We start from the raw sequence: 23,763 nt of genomic DNA, 5'->3' as shown, positions 1-23,763 counted from the left end.
GAGAGAGAGAGAGAGAGAGAGAGAGAGAGAGAGAGAGAGAGAGAGAGGGAGAGAGAGAGAGAGAGAGAGAGAGAGAGAGAGAGAGAGAGAGAGAGAGAGAGAGAGAGAGAGAGAGAGAGAGAGAGAGAGAGAGAGAGAGAGAGGGAGAGAGAGAGAGAGTATTCGCGGTGGCGGCTATTGGATCAAAGTGGCTTTTATGATATATAGGTGTGTGTGTTGTGGCAGCGAAGGAGATGAAATGTATATTAAAGATCCGTGTGGTAGCTAGGAGTAGCCTGGCTGTGATCTGAGGGATCATTACTGTGTGTGCGCCATTACGAATAACGGATTCGTAATCGATGGCACACACACTCAAACACACACACGCTCACACACACACACACACGCACACACACAAATGGAATGCATTAGGAAGTGATGTGGTGGAGGCTGACTCCATACACAGTTTCAAATGTAGATATGATAGAGCCCGATAGGCTCAGGAATCTGTACACCTGTTGATTGACGGTTGAGAGGCGGGACCAAAGAGCCAGAGCTCAACCCCCGCAAACACAACTAGGTGAGTACAACTATTTGAGTACACACACACACACCAGTATTACTTCCTCTTAACAATCACCGTACAATGGTGTTGATACGATCTTATTATCCAATCCTCTAGACTACTCTTATTAACACCGGAGTCTGACACCAAATGCAATACTAATGGCAGATCACAAGCTGTTGCACTGCAAAGATGAGTAAGAATTTATAACCTCTTTACGTACCACTCCTTCTTCTGGGACGAGGGGATCACGTCCTCAGGCTAGACAACTCACTGATGGGACTTACCTATGACCTCCATGTGCTTGATGACCGCGTCCTTCTCGAAGCTGGGCCGCTCGGCCAGAACCTCGCATTTGTACCGGCCGGCGGAGTCGTGGGAGATGTTTCTGAGCACCACCACGTTCTTCCCGGAGTGGTCCACCTGTGGGTGGAGGCAAGCATTAACTCCGTCACTAGTGGTGGTGAGGGGGCGGGGGTATAAGAAAGTTAAGGCAATTCAACCATATTTTATTGGAAAACAGAATCTGATGAGACATGCTAACAGCGTGCACAATATTCCAGAGATATAGTGTGAACCAGGAAAGTCTATTTGATGGTGGGATGAGGATTGAAAGCTGCAGGTGGCAATTTGCAATACAGATGATCGAGTAGGATGGACTCAATAAAACATTCCTCCAGTGAAGCAATTGTAAACAAATGCAATGAACTGAGGAGTAAGAAGTGGAGACCAACTCCATTCACACCTTCGGAAGATATGACAAAGTTCAAGACATTGGAAGATCAATTAATGATCGATTGATCAGAGACGTGAATCTGAGAGCTGTGTTACAATCCCAGCAAATTCATATAGGTAAGTCTAGCAAGGCTAGAAAGTTCACGGACATATACATAATATATTTAAGACATCAGATTAAAAATAAGTGGTGAAGGATGCACACTCTGCTGCTCACGCTGATAAGGAGGCTTCCTAACTGACAGCTTCACCTCTGGAGGCGACAAAAACAGGGCAAGGACTCGACGGTGGTGCAGCTACGAGATCCCTCTGAATTTATCACTGTCCTCTGATATAAGACAGGAAAGATGCATGGTTGAGCGTCCCCATGAATATTGTTTCTTTGTGGGGGGAGGTCCTGTGCCCCCGGTGCTTCTTACGAAGAAGACAAATGAGGCTCGCTTTACGCTACAAGATACTAATGTGCGTACTTAAGTGGACTTGTTGCTGATGTATGCCCGCGCACACTTCTTTCTTCTTTCTTTCCCTCCCGCCCAAATGTTTTGTTATCACTCGAGGATGAGGTTGTCAGGGTGCTCCTCGCTGCTCTCGCAGTGATCAGTCGAGCGCAAGTTTAGCTGTCAGTCTCTGAACATCGTTAAAGATTTGCACACTGGATTCGTTGCGATGGAAAATGGTCGTATTTCGATATCAATCACTGTCTCGAAGATTTTCCTCTCAGTTCTCTGTTCTCTTTGTTGGAAAAATTCGCCCTCTATTCTTTTTCTCTCTTTTCGTCTCTACAGTCATGCTTCGTTGTTTTTATTCACGGTCAGCTAAGGTCTCCTCCCTCTCTCTCTCTCCTCCTCGCATGGATTCGTCCATGCATCTCTTCTGAAGCTTTTCTCAATGAATTTATTTTCATTCTCTTCTTTCTCCTTATCATCCTTCCCTTTCTTTTTTTCTCCTTCTCTTCTTTCTCCTCTCTTTAGGTGAGCAATCATCTCTTATTTCTAAACTGTCCAGCTCTACTACCACTCTCCTCGTCCCCATCCCCCCCCCCACAAGCTCTATCTCTCGTCCTCTCTGTACCGGAGACGAGGCCACACTAGAGCCCTGCTTCACACAAGAGCTACAACAATACAGTTCACCCACTTCACAAGACACGATAGATTGTTATCACACCCTGGGTGGGGGGGGGGGGGAGTTAGATCATCTTCAGGTCACCGCAGCACTCACAGTGTACACGTGTACAACCTGTTCAGGTTACCTACAAACAATCGACGTGCGTATTAACCGAACCTCCCTATCCTATATGACATGTATAGGATAGGGTGGCCCCATTCAGTCAAGTTTTATCAGTTAGAACATGGTAAATATTTGGTTTAGTTTTGTACGCTTGTATCCCAAGGGTGAGAACACATGATACATTTCGTGTGAGTACATGATACATCGTCTATCTAGACACATGTGTTTAACGGTGTCCCTCTGGCGGGATTTTGAGGCAGCGGGTGTTGAAGGACGGGTGTTTCGGGGACGGTTGTTGAAGCTGACATATATTGAGTTGGCGGGTGTTGCTCTGCATATTACCTGTTGTGAGTTCTGGTTGTTTTACTTCCCCATGCTCGGTCTACGGCCAGGATTGACTTGTTATAACTTGATCCAACAGGCTGTTGCTTGGAGCGGCCCGCAGGCCTACATATTCACTATAACTCTGTTGGTCTAGTACTTCTGGCAGGAGCGTGACTAATTATTTGAGGAGAAAGTCCACCTTTGTTCTGGCAATATATCTTGATATGAGAATGAGAAAAAAAATGTTTTGGCCGCGTATTGAAGGGTCGGGTGTTGAAGGGACGGGTGTTGAAGGGGCGGGTGTTGAAGGGGGACGGGTGTTGAAGGGGGCGGGTGTTGAAGGGGGCGGGTGTTGAAGGGGCGGGTGTTGAAGGGGGCGGGTGTTGAAGGGGCGGGTGTTGAAGGGGCGGGTGTTGAAGGGGCGGGTGTTGAAGGGGGCGGGTGTTGAAGGGGGCGGGTGTTGAAGGGGCGGGTGTTGAAGGGTCGGGTGTTGAAGGGGGCGGGTGTTGAAGGGGGCGGGTGTTGAAGGGGGCGGGTGTTGAAGGGTCGGGTGTTGAAGGGGGCGGGTGTTGAAGGGGGCGGGTGTTGAAGGGGCGGGTGTTGAAGGGGGCGGGTGTTGAAGGGGCGGGTGTTGAAGGGGCGGGTGTTGAAGGGGCGGGTGTTGAAGGGGGCGGGTGTTGAAGGGGGCGGGTGTTGAAGGGGCGGGTGTTGAAGGGGGACGGGTGTTGAAGGGGCAAGGGAGTGTTAGCGAAGATAACAGTCAGAGGGGATGTGCCTGAGACCTTCCGCACATCATCTCTCTCAGCTGCTCTATCAGCGCCAGAGACACACACACACCTCCTCTAACACAGTGAAGAGTAAAATAAACACCGATGCTTGAAAACTGGCAAAAACATCTCCCTATATAAAGAAAAGAAAGAATAACATGTACATACGAGCGTGAATATAAGAATACATCGAAGTATTGATCAATACATATCACGTATATTGAAATACAGGTAAAGAACCTCATTAACACTCGTTAACCCTATAAAAGAGGACAGCAAGTATTGCTACCAGCCACACACACACACATACACACCCACACACACACACACACACATACACACACACACACACACACCCACACACACACACACACACACACACACACACACACACACATACACACACACACACACACACACACACACACATACACACACACACACACACCCACACACACACACACACACACACACACACACACACACACACACACACACACACACACACACACACACACACACACACACATATATATCGTGTCAGCAAGGCGGACAACCCGATTCCTACCATAACTCACACAATATTCCACATTTCTACATCGTTCCTCTCTCTCTCTCTCTCTCTCTCTCTCTCTCTCTCTCTCTCTCTCTCTCTCTCTCTCTCTCTCTCTCTCTCTCTCTCTCTCTCTCTCTCTCTCTCTCTCTCTCCCTCTCTCTCTCTGTACCTCCCCCTCCTATTTACTAAAAAATGTACATCGTCTCTTTCACACCCTTGTCATATTTTCTGAGGGAGGCCGGGTTGCGTCAGCAACGTCCGCCCTCCTGGCTGTGTGGGCACGGAGGAGGAGGAGTCCTGCTCTATATGTAGGTCTTAAAATTGGTGTTGCTGTTTCTTTTCTTATATCTCCTTCGCTTGTTGTTAGTTTTAGATGTAATTGGTTCTGTGTCCCTATTGTGCTTCTCCTGCTGCTTCTCTTCTTAATTATCTTGCTTATCTCCTGCTTCTCTTGCTGTTTCTTATCCTAGGTCTCCTGCTTTTTCCCTGCTGCTTCTTCAGTTACTTTTCTTCATGCTCCCCATCCCCCTGGTTCTTTGTTTGTCCTGCTTTCCCCTTTGCTTCTCTGCTTCTCCTCCTCCTGCTTTCCCTCCTACTTCTCCTTCTATTACTCTTACTGCTCCCTCCCCTCCTGCCATTTTGTCTGGGCTGCCACTGTTAGGCTTCTTACTTTTTGTACGTCTTCCTTCAGTTCTCTGTCTTTTGTGTCACTTTCTCTATCCCCCCTCTCCTGTCTAGCCCCTGTCTTGACCTGTCCCTCTCCTTCTGTCTAGCCCCTCTCCTTCTGTCTAGCCCCTCTCCTTCTGTCTAGCCCCTCTCCTTCTGTCTAGCCCCTCTCCTTCTGTCTAGCCCCTCTCCTTCTGTCTAGCCCCTCTCCTTCTGTCTAGCCCCTCTCCTTCTGGCTAGCCCCTCTCTTCTGACTTTGTCCGTTTCTTTCTGTCTCCTTCTTGTGTGAACAACTTAGACTGGTCGGCAGAGCGAGGCCTCGTTTCTTGCAGGTCGGTGTTCGATTCCCGGTGGCCTAAGTGTTTGGGTTCAATTCCTTCCCCTCTATCTGATTTCCAGATCCTCATCCTCATACTCCTTTCAAGTGCTTTGCGCTTAGGGCTTTCTCTTCAAAATTACCTTACCCTCCGCTCGTCTGACTTATCCCCTATTTTCTGTCTCTTTCTCTTTAGCCCTCTATCCTTCTGTCTCTCACTGTACTAACTTGTCTATCTTCTTCTGTCTCCCTCTGTCCTGACTCGCCCCGTTTAATTCTGCTTGTCTTTTGTCTTTTGTCGCTATCGTCTTGTTTCTTTTGCCAGTGCCTTCTGCTTGACCGTAGAGTGTCAAATAGGGCCGTCGTCAAACAAGTGCAAGCTACCCAGTCTTCACTCCCTCCTATTCCCCTGCACTTCTCCTCCTCCTCCTCTCCTACCTGATCGTCGTATTCTTCCTCCTCTTCTTTCCTGCTATTTCTCCCACCGTTCCCAATACTCAACTTCTCCGTCTACTCCTGTTCCTTCTCTTCCACTATGTCATCCGCACTTCTTATTTTTGTCCATACCACCCTCCTTCCTCCTTCCCAACCTTCTCTTTCTCTCCTCCTTCTATTCTCTACCTCCTCCTTGTCCTCCTTCTCCTATACTCCTCCTTCCCGTTGCCTCCATCCCTACCTTGACTAAGTTTCTCCAGCATTCCTCTTTTGTTGATTGCAACAGACAACATGGCTGCTAAAACCACGGAGCGGCCCACACCGCTATTGCCCTGATCTGTGAGCTCATCTCCAGTCCCAAGCCGAGAACAGGCCAATGCAACATCGTGCTCAGAGACGTGTTAAAACCTTGCAACGAAGCCTTGCACGTTGTTCTAATATCACAATTAGGACTCTGAGATTTGCTGCTCTTCTATACAGCTTCTTAGACAATTGAATTGCTGGGATTGGCGCGTCACAACCCGCCAAACACACACCGAAACTACGACGTTGGTACAACGTTCGAACAAGTTTTAACACCTCCTAACCAGTTATAACAACCAATATAGCAAGTTGTAACAACGTTCTAATACGTCATAAACACGTTAAGCCAAGATGTAACAACTTTATTACTAGTTATAACAAGCGGAAAATAGAGACAGTTTCGGTTTGTGTTTCCAGGGAAGGGAGCTGCCCTATTCCCAATTTTTTTTATGTATACATAACGTAAATACTTTCTCCCCAACATGGAGAAAGGTGAGCCGGTGGCGCGTGATCCTGAGGTCCCGGGTTCGATCCCGGGCGCCGGCGAGAAACAATGGACAGAGTTTCTTTCACCCTGATGCCCCTGTTACCTAACAGTAAATAGGTACCTGGGAGTTAGTCAGCTGTCACGGGCTGCTTCCTGGGGATGGAAGCCTGGTCGAGGACTGGGCCCGAAATCATCTCAAGATAATCCCCCCCCCCCCCCCCGAAGGTCAGGTTGGGGGGGGGGGGGGTCGCAACAGACTGAGACGAGCAACAGACTGAGACGAGCAACAGACTGAGCCGAGCAACAGACTGAGACGAGCAACAGACTGAGCCGAGCAACAGACTGAGCCGAGCGACAGATTGAGCCGAGCAACAGACTGAGCCGAGCAACAGGCTGAGCCGAGCAACAGACTGAGCCGAGCAACAGACTGAGCCGAGCAACAGACTGAGCCGAGCAACAGACTGAGCCGAGCAACAGACTGAGCCGAGCAACAGACTGAGCCGAGCAACAGACTGAGCCGAGCAACAGACTGAGCACTCTCCAGCCGTGCCCAAACAGTGCCACTCTCAACGCTCCCGGGGGTCAACAACCCCGTGCCAGACTCCCTGGAAGCAGTGTCTGGAGGTTGTCTCCAGAACTGATTTAGGCGGCCGAGCAACGCTCTTGGAGGTGGATGACCCAAGAACTTTGCCATTGAATCGCGGTGTACGAGGAAGTTATGCCACACTCAGGGGCAGTTTTGCGTGTCTGGACAGCTGCTAGGGCGTGAGGGGTAATCCTAAAGGATGAAATGAGGAAGGAAGAGAGGCAGTGGATAGATGGAGATGGAAAATAGAGGAAGAGAGGATGCGGCTGAAGGAAGGGAGAGAGGAAGGGAGTGAGGGATGGGAATGGTATCACTCTAGCCTGCCACTGGACACGAGTATATAGGTACTCAAGAGCCGTGTTATTTATACTCGTTAACACAATCTTCGCAAACCCACGTTGCACTCAGACGAAACTCAAGGCAGTACTCGAAATCATATTCTGAGATGCTACTCGAATATTGTATTTAAGGGAAATGTGCTGGTGAGTCGGACATAGTAATGGAACAAGACACACACACTCTCTCTCTCTCTCTCTCTCTCTCTCTCTCTCTCTCTCTCTCTCTCTCTCTCTCTCTCTCTCTCTCTCTCTCTCTCTCTCTCTCTCTCTCTCTCTCTCCCTCTCTCTCTCTCTCTCTCTCTCTCTCTCTCTCTCTCTCTCTCCCTCTCTCTCTCTCTCTCTCTCTCTCTCTCTCTCTCTCTCTCTCTCTCTCTCTCTCTCTCTCTCTCTCTCTCTCTCTCTCTCTCTCTCTCTCTCTCTCTCAATGTTGGCCGCCCGCCTGTGAAGCCCTCAGTGATAAATATCTGTCAAGTTTGACATGACAGGGGCGCTCATCGCTCTCTTCCTGTCAGGCCTCAACACGAGCCCGTTTATCTTCATCATGCTCTTCTACATCTTCATCATACTCTCCACAATCTTCATCACGCTCTCCTCCATCTTCATCATGGTCTCCACTATCTACACCCATGCACGCCTACATCTTCATCATCTACACCCATGCATGCCTACATCTACACCCTGCACGTCACCCTTAACAAAATTCTCAACCCTCACCCTATGTAATGGAACTAATAATTTACAGTTATGTTCACCTGTTCCCCCATTAACTTGGTCGTTCACGGCTCACAGGTAATTGGCTACCTTGAGCCCCGTTGCTACCAAGGCTGTATACAGACCGCTGGGTTATTCGCACTTCTAGCCGCTCAGACTTTTAGCCATCTAGACAATGAGCCAGCCAGACTTTCAACGAGGCAACATTATGGCAACAAGACTTACTAGACATCAAATCTCAAACTAGTAAGATTTTTAACTAGGCAAATAAATAGCTAACCAGACAGTTTGTTTGTCAGCACATCGACAAGCCGGACTTTTAGCTAGCCAGATATGGAGCCAGCTAGCTAGCGAGACCCGTGGCCAACCAACTAGTCGGACATATGGAGCCAGCTAGCTAGCGAGAACCATAGCCATCCAACTAGCCGGACATATGGAGCCAGCGAGACCCGTGGCCAACCAACTAGCCGGACATATGGAGCCAGCTAGCTAGCGAGAACCATAGCCAACCAACTAGCCGGACATATGGAGCCAGCTAGCCAGCGAGACCCGTGGCCAACCAACTAGCCGGACATATGGAGCCAGCTAGCTAGCGAGACCCGTGGCCAACCAACTAGCCGGACATTTGGAGCCAGCTAGCTAGCGAGACCCGTGGCCAACCAACTAGCCGGACATATGGAGCCAGCTAGCTAGCGAGACCCGTGGCCATCCAGCTAGCCGGATATATGGAGCCAGCTAGCCAGCGAGAGCCTCAACTGGCCAGGCCTCTCACCCATCGTGGGGCGCCATTATGAGAGAGCCCCATGAGTACCGGAGTGCCTCCATAGCCTGGAGTGTTGGCTCGCGTCACGAGTACTCAGCAAACATTTACTGTGCGTTTGACTTTGTGGAGATGAGACATTTACATTTTATATATGTGTGAAAGTGTGTGTGTGTGTGTGTGTGTGTGTGTGTGTGTGTGTGTGTGTGTGTGTGTGTGTGTGTGTGTGTGTGTGTGTGTGTGTACTCACCTAATTGTGCTTGCAGAGGTTGAGCTCTGGCTCTGGGGCCCGCCAGAGCTCTTCTTCTCTATTAAACGAACGTTATTAATTCTTGCACTCAGTGCTTGTTGCTGCATTAATGAACAGCTAAAGCTCCTTTCAGGCGACACAGCTCCTCATTGTCGAGAGCATTGTCGCAATATGTTAGAGAGCATTATATGCTCTCTAACATACTGCGGTCGACGCACACGGTTCACAGCCCAAAAAAAGACCCTGGTTCGATTCCTGGCGCAGGACAGATGCGTTTAGGCATATTTCGTTTCACATGATGTTTCTGTGCCTCAGACAGTAGATATATAGGTAGCTGTGAGTAAGGCAACTGTTGTGAGTTGCACCGTGGCAAAGGTCACGTAGAAGCGGAGGAACTTCGCTAAATATAACAATTAATATTTCCCTCTCCGAGAATGGGAATCGAAATGTAAATACGGAAAGCCTCAAGGAGATAGAGAATGACACATTAATAGTTCAAGTGAGAGAGAGAGAGGGAGAGAGAGAGAGAGAGAGAGAGAGAGAGAGAGAGAGAGAGAGAGAGAGAGAGAGAGAGAGAGAGAGAGAGAGAGAGAGAGAGAGAGAGAGAGAGAGAGAGAGAGACAGGAGCTGAAACATTGAGAAAAACAGTCACGTGAGTACAAACAGGTAAGGACAGGTATACCAACAGGAAGACAACACTTCCCAACAACGGTGAACGGGTAGGGAGGAGTAGGTGGAGATGGGGGGGGGGGAGAAGAAGAAATGCTAGAAGCTGAACAGGAAAAAGAAAAGCGAACCAAAGTTTTGATTGGTTTTATCCGACCAATCAGCTTCTTGGATGATTTTTACTGCATTTTTAAGAGCTTTGCAGAATTCGGTATTTTTCGCAGAAATATAAGTCTGACTAAACTAACTCCACAGATGCGATATCAGTGTCTGTCTAGACCCAGATGCTATGCCAATACCTGTTAAGACAAAGATGTTATGCCAATATCTGTCAGTACAGAGATGCTATGCCAATACCTGTTTAGACAAAGATGCTATGTTGACACCTGTCTAGACCTATTAGTGCCTAATGAGTGTTTTCATCCCAGTTAGTGGCACTCCCAGACGTCTGCCTGGGCCAGGAGAACTTACTCCTACTCAAAGGACAACCTCTAGTAGATTGCAAGTAACTGACACTGGTGTTAAATTATTTTTACTTGTGTATTGTTGATAAAAAATTGGCCCCTTGAAGAGGGACAGACTGATATGTAATGAAAAAGAACGACAAAGAGACAGAGAGACAGAAAGACAGAGACAGAGAGAGTGGTAGGAGGAAATAGAAGGCTTGCTTCATTATTACGTAAAGATTATTTGAAGGTGAAGTCTAACGCAATTAAACAAAACAAAACAAAATTTAACAACTACTTAAGGTTTCTACAGAATTAAGGTTAAAGATTTCTTACCATTTATTTTGCAAGCTGATTTTTCTTACGTCAGCTCATTGTAAAGGCTGACCACTGAACTGTCTTTATTTTAAAGTGTTTTTATAAGCGTATGTTTTATTTTGTGATAAAGGATACCCATATGGGGAAAAAAGGATAAAATGGATAAAATGGATGACCTCTGTGTGCAACAGATTTCATTTTGTCACTTCGTTTGACTTTTCAAACACCCAATTGTTGGGAAAACATGTTCCAAAGGTGAGTCTGGTGAGGTATGAATGATCGCTGATGGAGTGAAGTCCTTGAGAAAGTTACTGGCAGGGTCGACCAGCTGTTGCCTCACCGCCTCGTGGGATAACAGCCGTTTTGGCTGACTGTCTATGATGCTAGACAGAGAGGTGAGAACATTGCTTGTGTGACTGTCTAGAAGACTGGGACGAGTACTGTCTACGAGGCTTGGGTAAGTACTGTATACCAGGCTGGGCCGAGTACTGTCTAACTGTCTAACTCTGTGTTGGGCTGACCTCTGTCTAGTTCTCGTAAGTCAATGCGTAAAATCATGATGAATCGTGGGCCCCTGTACTGTAAGCACTCCCTTAACACCTTACCAAACCTTTCCTAGGTCTAACTATACACGAACCCACAATATACAATACAATTAATATATATTTAAGGAAAAGTGTTCGTTATTAGGCCGTATAAATGATTCATCTTGTCATTAACAGATGTATGAGTCAAATGATGACTTGTTAACTTTCGTGATAGTTAATGTACTAGTAGGCTGGGGAAATTGGGTGCTTTATATGCGAAGTGTTGTTCTATATATAACTATTATACGTGGCTCTTAAGGAAACATTATATCCGTATCTCTCAAGGACACATCTTGAGGTTATCTTGAGATGATTTCGGGGCTTTTTTTAGTGTCCCCGCGGCCCGGTCCTCGACCAGGCCTCCACCCCCAGGAAGCAGCCCGTGACAGCTGACTAACACCCAGGTACCTATTTTACTGCTAGGTAACAGGGGCATAGGGTGAAAGAAACTCTGCCCATTGTTTCTCGCCGGCGCCTGGGATCGAACCCAGGACCACAGGATCACAAGTCCCGCGTGCTGTCCGCTCGGCCGACCGGCTCCCCACATTCCAACAATTCCAATCGCTCTTCCAATCACCAAATATAATATTTTCTATTACATTCTTGAGATTTAATATTTAATTTCTGGAAATGTTTTCTCCTACAATTTCTGGATTTATTTAAGAACGCCAATCAAATATTTCAAAGATGCAAACACAATATCTTCACATATATGGAGCAAGAGTTATAACTCGCTTCTCGGAGTTTTCTTGAATTCCGGACTATATTTAGGGATAGTGAATACTTTATAATTGGTCAGTTAGATATTATAGTGATACATAACGAACCTCCAGTGATTTAAGGGTCTTAAGCCCTATAACAAACTATATCAAAATCTGATGACCAAACCACATGTCAGAAAATGAAGAAACGACGACGTTTCGGTCCATCCTGACCATGCTAGACCATGTACCATGCTAGACCATGGACCATGTTTCGGTCCATCATCAACCATTACCCGACTTGATAAAAAATGGTCCAAAACGGAGCGAAACATCGTCATTTCTTAGTTTTCTGATGCTTGATTTGGTCATCATATCTTCAACCACGTTATTGTGACTCGACTGCAAATTAAAATTATAGAATCATCTGATACAACACCTTAGCGTATTGTATTTTCAACCCGTTCTCAAAATATTGGTTAAAAGTTCTTCAAAACAACATGGGGTTCCCACTCTATATGATTGTAAACAAACTAGATATAAATATGTTGTCATTCATGTAAACAAACCGAGATAAATATACTGTAATGTTTGTAAACAAACTAGAGAAACGAGATAATGTCTGCATGACACCAGACGTCACTAGACGTATATATCATGGGAAGCTTATATACAACATTGGGTTATATTAGGAGGTGAATGGGTGATGTCGCCTACGTGGTTGACGTGGAGATTACCCATGTACTCAGCCCCACTGGAGAGACTCACTGATGGATAAGGCGAGACCCACCCACTTACCAACACCTAGAAACCTAGAAGATACTCACCCATCCACCCTCAACAGACGAGACTCACCCACCCCCACCTACAGACGAGACTCACCCACCCACTCCCACCCACAGACGAGACTCACTCATCCACCCCCACCCACAGACGAGACTCACCCACCCACCCGCACCCACATACGAGACTTACCCACCCACCCGCACCCACAGATGAGACTTACCCACCCACCCGCACCCACAGACGAGACTCACCCACCCACCCCCACCCATAGACGAGACTCACCCACCCACCCCCACCCACAGACGAGACTCACCCATTCACCCACCCCCAGACGATACAAAGGAAGACAATGCTACCCCCGACAGCATAAATGATGTCCTCGAAACATCTCGCAAAATCCCAGGGAGGGGGAGGGGGTAGCTGCAGGGAGGGGAATAGAGAGGTAAAGGGAGGGGGAAGTAATGGGGGATGGTGGAGGTAATGGGTGGGGTTGAAAATGCAAATGCGACGCGATTTACTCACCTAAAGTCAGCGGACACCAATTACGCAAATTGCACTTCGTATGTTTAAAATATTAACCACAAAGGAAGAGAATTGGTCAAAAGAACACAGCGTTTACAGCTCTCTTCACTCCAACATCAAGAACTGAGTACCGTGTTGTTCCTCACACACAGTCACCACTTTTGTTTGGTCTTCACCTCCGTGTCTTTTGTCGTTTTTGGTTTGTCCATTTTCGTGCTTCCGTTTTTTTGTTGTTGCTATTTCTGACTTTAGTGCACGTTCGTTCATCCTTCGTGGCTTGCGTGTGGTGGTGGTAGCTGTGGTAAAGTCTAATAGCAGTGTTACTGGTGGTAGTTGAAGTGCTCGTAGGAATAGGAATAGTAGAAATTGTAGTAGTTTTAGCAGTTGTAATATTAATAGTAGCAAAATTATTAGTAGTAGTAGTATAAGTATACCATTAGTGGTAGTAGTGGTAGCAGAAGCAGTAGTAGGAGTTGTAGCAGTAGTAGGAGTTGTAGCAGTAGTAGGAGTTGTAGCAGTAGTAGGACAAGTAGAAGCAGGAGCAGCGTCGCTTGAAGCACAGCCACCAATCACATTAATATCGGCTGCAGCAGCAGCAGCAGCAATAACAGCGGCAGTATTTTCGTGAGCTCTGCAACATTTATATGTTTTTCGTATTTCCCCCAACACAAATTAGTGAGTAGCAAGGTTGTCCGCACCAGGGTTCGACATCCAGCACCAGCCAGGAGATGAAAGAGAGAAGAGGAAGCAGATTCGCGGTCCTTGAAGCCAAGGAGCAACGTTCACTAGAATAATTCCTGAGCTCTAGATACTCTGGTCTCATCCACGATGCCAGTAATCGATGCCAGGTATCAACAGACACCAAACTAATTCAGGGGCTCTAGAAACTCTAGTTCCGTTCTCAGAGACAGGTACCAAGTGCCTGGCAGACTACTCCACGTGGCTCTTAATACTCTAGTATCATCCTCGAAACAGGGAGTAACACTCGGGGTAATTTCAAGATATCAAATAAACTTGGTCTCGTTCTCAGATCTGAGAGACATGAGGCTTCAAGAATCAGTATAGTGTGACCTAAAATGATATTGCCACGGGTTCAGAGGTCTCAGATTATGTTTTCGAGGCCAAGAGGCTCCGACACGAGACATTCCAACGTCGGGTTCTCGAAGATCTCGTTCAGAAAGACAAGGCACCTAGTTTGTGAATTATGACTTTATCTTCAACACACCCCACCCAACCACTTGGGCTGGACGGTAGAGCGACGGTCTCGCTTCATGCAGATCGGCGTTCAATCCCCCACCGTCCAAGTGATTGGGCACCATTCCTTCCCCCGTCCCATCCCAAATCCTTATCCTGACCCCTTCCCAGTGCTATATAGTCGTAATGTCTTGGCGCTTTCCCTTGATAATTCCTTCCTTCCTTCAACACACCCCGGCTGTTTTCCGCAAAAAAATTCTCCAGTTTACCTAAATACAAATCTTTGATGTTTCGATCTACTTTATTTTCACGATTTCAACAAAAGTGTTCGTCCACTTAGATTAAGTAATTAAGGGAACGGAATGGCTGAAAGTCCACACTGCGTGTTAACTCTCGTCTTTCCAGTCCTCTGTTTTGGAATTCAGCAAGCAAAACAACCACGTAATTCTATTTTGTGGTCGCAATGTAACGAAGTAGATTTCATTACACAGACAAAGGCTTTTTCACATTCACACACGCGAGCATGCGCAAACACACGGACACTCGCATGCCCACACAGACGGGCATTAGGGGGGCCTGACGGCTGAGTGGACAGAGCTCGGGATTCGTAAGACAGAGTGGACAGAGCTCCGAGTCCGGGGATCTATCCCCGGCCGAGGTGGAAATAAATTGACAGTTTCTTTCACCGTGATGCACCTGTTCATCCCTCTGTATCCTAAAACTGTATTACATCTCTCTCTCTCTCTCTCTCTCTCTCTCTCTCTCTCTCTCTCTCTCTCTCTCTCTCTCTCTCTCTCTCTCTCTCTCTCTCTCTCTCTCTCTCTCTCTCTCTCCACCATTTAACACTCGACCAGTCTATCTCCGCCACTGTCCCTTGGGACAGGAGACGCCTGGGAGAGAATAGGAACATACCATCCATCCTTTTCGCTATTCTTCTCCCACGATCATCTCTCCCTTTCACTCCTTCCTCCCTTCCTCCCTCGTTAACGCCGTTTCACTCTCCTTCTGTTCACAATTCTCCTCCATCTATCTTCCCCCTCCTTCGCTGAGAACCAACTTTGAACCCTAGTGACCTAATGAACCTTATCACCAACAAAAATCCCTCGTGGACCCACATGTTGCGCGCTTTTTCCACGTTCTTGGGCGGACAGAATCCGGAGGACAGGAGGTGTAATTACCTTAATAAACAAAGCTGGAGTCCTCGCATCCGTCGCTGTTTGGGAGCAGAGAGAGAGAGAGAGAGAGAGAGAGAGAGAGAGAGAGAGAGAGAGGGAGAGAGAGAGAGAGAGAGAGAGAGAGAGAGAGAGAGAGAGAGAGAGGGAGAGAGAGAGAGAGAGAGAGAGAGAGAGAGAGAGAGAGAGAGAGAGAGAGAGAGAGAGAGAGAGAGAGAGAGAGAGAGAGAGAGATGGGGGCTGAAGATTCCTCGTGTGGTGTAAGACAGCATTGGTCGGAGGCGGGGCACCACGGAAGAGGTGGCGGGTTTCATATGCAGAATAATATTAGCATGTTTTTCTGCGTGACACTGGAGCGGCGGCAGCTGGCAGCTTTAATCTACAGTGGTTGCTGACGCCGCCTGCGACGATACAAATCAACTTTACTTCCATGTATGCTGGACTCACCTAGTTGTGTTTGCGGGGGTTGAGCTCTGGCTCTTTGGTCCCGCCTCTCAACTGTCAATCAACTGGTGTACAGATTCCTGAGCCTACTGGGTCTATCATATCTACATTTGAAACTGTGTATGGAGTCAGCTTCCACCACATCACTGCCTAATGCATTCCATTTGTTAACTAGTCTGACACTGAAAAAATTCTTTCTAACGTCTCTGTGGCTCATCTGGGTACTAAGTTTACACCTGTGTCCCCTTCTCTGGATAAGTCCTCCATCCAGTGCATACATGGAAGTGTGTGTGTGTGGGTGTGCGTGTGCGTGTGCGTGTGCGTGTGCGTGTGCGTGATCGTGCGCTCTATCTGAAGTGATACCTTTTGGTGACAGCGAAGGATTTTTTTAGGTAAGTCCTCATTGTATATTTTATTGCTGTTTCACATTTTTTGGCTGATTTTCTGTTTCTTTGTCACGGTCTGTCTCTCTTTGTACATATATGTCTCTGTCTATATCTGTCTCTCTCTCTGTCTCTCTCTCTCTCTCTCTCTCTCTCTCTCTCTCTCTCTCTCTCTCTCTCTCTCTCTCTCTCTCTCTCTCTCTCTCTCTCTCTCTCTCTCTCTCTCTGAAAGTGATAAATCTCATTAATTAAGCCCTCGAGGCTCATTTTCAAGTTTCGTTCGACATATTCAGACCTGAGAGATTAGTTTATTCGAATATGTTTCTCTAGACCTCGTCAATGGATGTTTGCATATTTAAACAAATACATAACATAAACATGTTAATAATATTAGAAGACCAACAAAAAAAAGCAGACTCAATAAAATACAAACTAAATAAAAAAATTAAAGAAGACAATGAATAGATTCGAACACAGTTTAAAAGACACTTTAACCTTCCCCCATCTCCCCTCTCTCTTCCCCTCCCCTCCCCCTCGGAGAGTGCCTCCCCCTCCCCCAAAGAGTGCCTCCTCCTTCCCCAGAGAATGCCTCCCCCTCCCCCAAAGAGTGCCTCCTCCTTCCCCAGAGAGTGCCTCCCCTCCCCCAGAGAGTGCCTCCACTCGTCCCTGTGGAAGTCTGTCCTTTGCGAGCTACAGATTTCCAATTTCACGGTGAAGACTTGGCAGGGCCACCAAGCTACAGTGGAAAGAGCCGAATTTTCCCCCCATAATAATAATAATAATAATATGTATTCCCCAATCGAATCTGGCGATGACATTGCAGCAGCAGCGAGGAGAAACGCAATTCGGATTGATATGCCAGCCAGTGAATTCTTCTTTTTCACATTCACACACGCGAGCATGCGCAAACACACGGACACTCGCATGCCCACACAGACTGGGCATTAGGGGGGCCTGACGGCTGAGTGGACAGAGCTCGGGATTCGTAAGACAGAGTGGACAGAGCTCCGAGTCCGGGGATCTATCCCCGGCCGAGGTGGAAATAAATTGACAGTTTCTTTCACCGTGATGCACCTGTTCATCCCTTTGTATCCTAAAACTGTATTACATCTCTCTCTCTCTCTCTCTCTCTCTCTCTCTCTCTCTCTCTCTCTCTCTCTCTCTCTCTCTCTCTCTCTCTCTCTCTCTCTCTCTCTCTCTCTCTCTCTCCACTCTCTCTTTTTCACGTTATAATGTTTTCGGAAACGATACAATATCTGTACTCAATAACTCGCATGTGTGATAGATTAATCTGGGTACTGCCAAGTCTTGCAGCTGGTAAAAAACATCAGTTAAGTACGTAAACAAGAAAAATTAACATCAAGATATTGTAATAACGGTTAAAATGTCAGTGTATGTAATAAAGGTTTTTTTTGGACTAAGTCACTAGCAATTTCAAGTTGCCCGTTCATAGTTTAGGGATTATTACTCTCAATGAGCTCATTCCATCTCAGGAAATGTTCATTCCATTCAGCTGCCGACCCCAAAGACGCATTAATTATTTTTAACATAAGCATATTGTATATATTTAGGCAGAGGCAAGGATGGATGTTGATACGTTAGCAATTACTTGTTTTTCTAATACGTGGGTCAACCATTTACCGAGTTGCGATTCGAACAGAGGCCCTCAGCGTTTGAGAAATATTCGAACGTCATCAGTTGTGAGTCGTCTATAGAGCAATTTTCAAACTTAAACAAGGAGATTGAGGGCTGCATGGAAAGAACATTTGGCCTTTGTTCATGAGGAGGGTGTGAGGATCAGAATGGTTTATACGAGCACTCAACACTCCATTGTCACGTGTGTGTGTGTGTGTGTGTGTGTGTGTGTGTGTGTGTGTGTGTGTGTGTGTGTGTGTGTGTGTGTGTGTTAATCGACGCTGTCCGAACACGTGTTGACCCTCATACAACCTTGTTTATGAGTGCTGTAAATTATTGTTTGCCATACATATGTTTAACAAGCATTGTAGGAGTGATGTGTGTGTGTGTGTGTGTTAGAACACCCACAGCTCATAACGATCACAGTTCAATTCAAACAATCACAGGACATTAAAACAATAAAATCTCATTTCAAACAATCACGGCTCAGTTAAAACAATCACAGTTCAAGAGAATGGTCCAGGACGGACCGAAACGTCGTCGTCGCTTCACTTTCTAGTGAGTGGTCTGGTCAACATATTTCAGCCACGTTATTGTGTCTCCTCGTCTGCAATCACAGTTCAATTAAATCCATCACGGATCAATTCCCCACTCATCAAATATCAACATGAGTGTCTCTTCCGCCTCGTTTGCGTTTCCAAGATAATGTGACATACATTAGCATTTTTGCCATTTGTTAGAATTTCTCGTTTTTCTGCGAATTTATTCCTAAAGTTTGACTAATGAGAGAAGGATATAGGGGGAACTAATTAACTGTATTCTCTTTTTCATCAATACTATAAAAAATGACTAATATTATAACATCAAAATGGAAAACAAAAATGAGAAAGATGGAGACGAAAAGAGAGAGAGAGAAGGAGGAAAAAACGTGGAAAGGATTACATATTTATTCTGTTTTCCTGCCATTACCAGGAATTACAGTGTTGTTCCTGTCATTTTGTTCTAACTTATTGCACCTGTTGACTTTACTAATTAGGAAAACTGGGCAGATAGCAAGACAGACATTCAGGGAGGGAGAGAGAAAGAGAGAGAGAGAGAGAGAGAGAGAGAGAGAGAGAGAGAGAGAGAGAGAGAGAGAGAGAGAGAGAGAGAGAGAGAGAGAGAGAGAGAGAGAGAGACAGACAGAGCAAGAGAGGCCGAGAGACAGACAGACAAAGAAACAGACACCTCTCTTAGCCTCCTAAAATACCAACATTCCTCCGCTGCGTGTAACCTCCTTTTAAATACTTTCCATCGTTCCAGGCTCCTCCAATCTGCTCCACCTGCCCTCAGCTTCCTTTAAAGATGGTTTACCTCTCCTACCATAATAATCACAGCTTGTTTGTGTTTGGTCAGTTAGGTCATCTGAATGTTAGACGCTTCTCGTGGAACTGGACAGTGTGATATTATGGGTGAAGGGATACCTTACACGTTGGAAACAGAGGACAATGGTGAGAGAAAAAATCAGGGTTGGGGAGGGAGGGGAAAGTGTTCACAAGTGGAGTACTACAGTGATCTGTTCTGAAGCCTTTTCTGTTTCTGTTACATGTAAAAGGCCTGTTAGAGGAAATAATATTATTTATATCACTCTTTCTGGACAATTCAAAGCATGAGAAGAGTTAGAGAGAAGATGAGAGGAGTTAGATAAGAGATGAGAGGAATTAGAGAGATGAGAGGAGTTATAAAAAGAGATAAGAGGAGTTAGAGAAAAGATGGGAGGAGTTAGAGAAGAGATGAGAAGAGTTAGAGAGATAAGAGGAATTAGAAGCGACCTTAACTGCTAGAAGCTTCACCAATAAGCGAAGGCACTGCATCATTAGCCAGGAATAGGTTTTCTAGACTTCAAGCCGCATATTTATGTCAAAAATAAAAACTACTCCTGAAAATCTTGGAACAAATATAACTTCCTTCAGATGTGGTTCTTGAGGACTACCTCAAGCAAAATAAGTTCCAGCAAATGTCTGAGTATAGTTCAGGTTAATTGATTAATTAGGTCTGAACAGTCTTTGGTCAGCAGTTTTTTTCCGTATTAACTCCAATGTCTCTCTACGTCTTTGTGGTTTTTTTTTCGTGTATTTATCTCCCTCCCTTCTTCTGATTGCATTTCTTCCATGCCCACCTTCGCCATGGAACGCATAAAAGGAGAACAGAACAGGTAAGAAAGGGAGTATAGGGAGAGGATAAAGACGAAGGATAGGCAGCTTTAAAAAGGGTATTAATTGGGATATCTCTGATAAAGGAGAAAGAGGGGGAACAGCGAAAAACAAATTAACAAATTTGGAGGGAAAAAAGGCAGAGAAGGAATGAAGAACAAGGAGAGAAGGGAGAGAGAAGAAAGAGAAGAGAGAGATAGGAGTTATAAGCAAGAGTCATAAGATATTCTCTTGCTTAAGAAATCACCAGTTAACTTCTTGAAGTGTGTTGACTATTGTCAAGGCCTCACAGTAAGACATAACACTTCACGGATAAGTGCTCGCTGCTGAACACTTCCTGGAGAGCTGGGGCCAGATTCGCGAAGCAGTTACCCAAGCACTTATGAACCTATACATCTTTCCACAATCTTTGACGGCTTTGGTTACATTTATTAAGCAGTTTACAAGCATGAAAACATCCAAATCAACTGTTGGTCTTGTTATAAACAGCCTCCTGGTGCTTCGGAGCTCTTTAAGTGTTTAATAATTGTAAACAAAGCCGCCAAAGATTGAGAAAAGATGTACAGGTTCGTAAGTGCTTGCGTAAATGCTTCGTGAATCTGGCCCCTGAACAAGGACTGGAACTCGGTAACAGAGCAGCTATATGAGACTAGTGGGACAAGGACTCCACAGCACCCTACTGAGGGACCGTGGTCTTCATAGCACCCGACCTTGGGTACTGTGGTCTTCATAGCACCCGACCTTGGGTACTGTGATCTTCATAACACCCGACCTTGGGTACTGTGGTCTTCATAACACCCGACCTTGGGTACTGTGGTCTTCATAGCACCCGACCTTGGGTACTGTGGTCTTCATAACACCCGACCTTGGGTACTGTGGTCTTCATAGCACCCGACCTTGGGTACTGTGGTCTTCATAACACCCGACCTTGGGTACTGTGGTCTTCATAACATCCGACCTTGGGTACTGTGGTCTTCATAGCACCCGACCTTGGGTACTGTGGTCTTCATAACATCCGACCTTGGGTACTGTGGTCTTCATAGCACCCGACCTTGGGTACTGTGGTCTTCATAGCACCCGACCTTGGGTACTGTGGTCTTCATAACACCCGACCTTGGGTACTGTGGTCTTCATAACATCCGACCTTGGGTACTGTGGTCTTCATAGCACCCGACCTTGGGTACTGTGGTCTTCATAACACCCGACCTTGGGTACTGTGGTCTTCATAGCACCCGACCTTGGGTACTGTGGTCTTCATAGCACCCGACCTTGGGTACTCTGGTCTTCATAGCATCTTAGAGTGAATTGTGAGCCATAAGACCAGCACGGACACACCGTGCAGACCCTACACCTTACACCACACAACGAGACGCTGTAGGACTTGAAGTCATGTTTTGTTAAGTTGACATTACGTAGTATATACATTGCAATTACAACTGTGTATTCAAAAGTAACTGTGTGACTTGGATAAGAACTAACACGAGGGACGTGTCCCAGCGCTGAAGGACCGAACTGGCCGACTCTCCTAATCACAAGCTTAAATCTTGGCATAAAAAGCTAAGCCAATGACATTGGTTGAGAGTTCAAGTAACATACTTCTATTCACATCAGAAATATTCTCTCGCGAACTGTAGAAGCAAAGGGGAAACGTCCAATGATGGGCAAGCTCTTGACACGAAGCAGAAACATGAAACAACTGACATGAAGAAGAGAGAGAGAGAGTCTAAAGTGTGACTGACCCGGGTTCCAGCCCAGAAGGGAGCCAGGCTCCAGCCTGGCTCCAGGAAGGCCAAATGAGCCTTCCCACTACTAAGCTGACCAGATGGTAGCGTCACAAACAAGAATAAAGAAAAAGTTTCCCTTCTAGTAGCACCTTTCCCTACTAAGATGCAAGTTTCTGATCGAAGATAGCAATTGGTCCAGCTTTCTAAAGGCAATCAGTCAATAACTGCATAATTGTAGTTGCTGTCAAAGTTGTCAGTGGTGATTAAAAATATATAATGGTGTCCACGCCCTCTGTAAATCACTCGACGTGGGGAAAGAAACGGGGGCCCCTGATAAGGTCCAAATTCCAAATTCCAGGGCCAAATTCAGCAGACCAGCCGAGATCAATACCAACATACCTCAATCATCCTCAGTCCATTAAAGGAATAGTTGCGGAGTGGACTACAGGCCAGCGTCACTGCTGTCAATCACCGGTTAAGGAAATTGAAACACAATTAACAACATTTTTTCCTTCGTCATCTCTCCTGTGTTCCTGCCAATATAGTTACTAAAAGGTTGTTCTGATTCTGATACCAATTTGAACCACTCCCTTATATGACATCTTAAGAAATCCATGATTTCTTAAGATGAAATTTTTAGACACTGTAGGTGCCTTTGGCCTAGTGTGAACAGACAATTTAAGAAAAAGACCAGACAATTTAAGACCAGACAATTTAAGACCAGACCATTTAAGAAAATAGCAAAGGTGCAGGACCTAAAGATATCTTAAACGCTATTATGCATTTATTGGTTGATTACCAACAAGAATGGACTCAAAGTTGTCCATGAAGGTGACTTTATAGACTTACTTTAAAGGTTAAAGGCCTTAAGGTGACACAGTTGGTGTTTGTTACTGAGAAACAGTAGCATTGAGAGATACTGCCAGTATTTTCTCAATAAAAAATATAACCTGTTAATGACAACTCCAGACAGATCATGTTGCATGACGTGATTAATGAGTCTCATTAGTGGTGGGCATTTCCACTTATAAATACTGTGATTAAAGGTTAGAGTACCATTATCAGCATAGGCTTGGGCATTAGGAATTATATGCAGTTAATTAGACAATATAGCTAAGCATAAGGATGTATCAATAATGTTCACGTATGCAAACAAAACATGTGAAAGCTTCCCAGTTTATATATATCCAGGCCTATATATATTAATATATATCCAGATCTATATATATTAACTCAAATGAGTTAATGTAGACTAACAACAGTTATCATTCAGTATTCATTCAACATCAATCCTTATCCTACTGAACCCCTAATCTTAGTTAAACAAAGTATATATGGGAAAGGGAGGACTGAATATATTGGTGAACGATAAGGGAACGAACGAGAGGAACGGAATATGATAATATGACTAGGAAGAGAACCAGTTGGGGAGAATAGGATGGAAATAAGAGATTAGAATGATAGAAGTATGCACTTTAAAGGACAAAAAATACGGGGAGAGTGGATGTCTTTATGCGATAGCGAAAAAAATAACACAGGAATTAGGGACCCGGGGACTGCAGGAGGAACCCGCAATTCGGAGACTCCAACAGGAACCCGCAATACGGAGACTCCAACAGGAACCCGCAATACGGAGACTCCAACAGGAACCCGCAATACGGAGACTCCAACAGGAACTCGCAATACGGAGACTCCAACAGGAACTCGCAATACAGAGACTCCAACAGGAACCCGCAAAACGGAGACTCCAACAGGAACCCGCAAAACGGAGACTCCAACAGGAACCCGCAAAACGGAGACTCCAACAGGAACTCGCAATACAGAGACTCCAACAGGAACCCGCAAAACGGAGACTCCAACAGGAACTCGCAATACAGAGACTCCAACAGGAACCCGTAATACGGAAACTCCAACAGGAATCCGCAATACGGAGACTGCAGAAGGAACCCGCAATAATTCAGACAGTCTCATATTCTGCTATGAATTAT

General features: G+C 45.9%; 1 protein-coding gene across 1 annotated transcript in view; it reads right to left on the bottom strand.

The window, feature by feature from the left end:
• The window catches only part of LOC123748478 (uncharacterized), a 243,736-nt gene that overhangs the window by 23,994 nt on the left and 195,979 nt on the right, over positions 1-23,763 (bottom strand). Inside the window, exon 4 of the mRNA XM_069306160.1 lies at positions 832-967. Within this exon, the coding sequence (XP_069162261.1) occupies positions 832-967 (136 nt within the window). The remainder of the gene's footprint in view (positions 1-831; positions 968-23,763) is intronic.

Source organism: Procambarus clarkii, chromosome 57 (genome assembly GCF_040958095.1).
Source record: "Procambarus clarkii isolate CNS0578487 chromosome 57, FALCON_Pclarkii_2.0, whole genome shotgun sequence".
NCBI classification, from domain to species: Eukaryota; Metazoa; Arthropoda; class Malacostraca; order Decapoda; family Cambaridae; genus Procambarus; species Procambarus clarkii.
The sequence above is the reverse complement of the archived record's forward strand: the minus strand, read 5'-3'. Positions and strand labels throughout refer to the sequence as shown.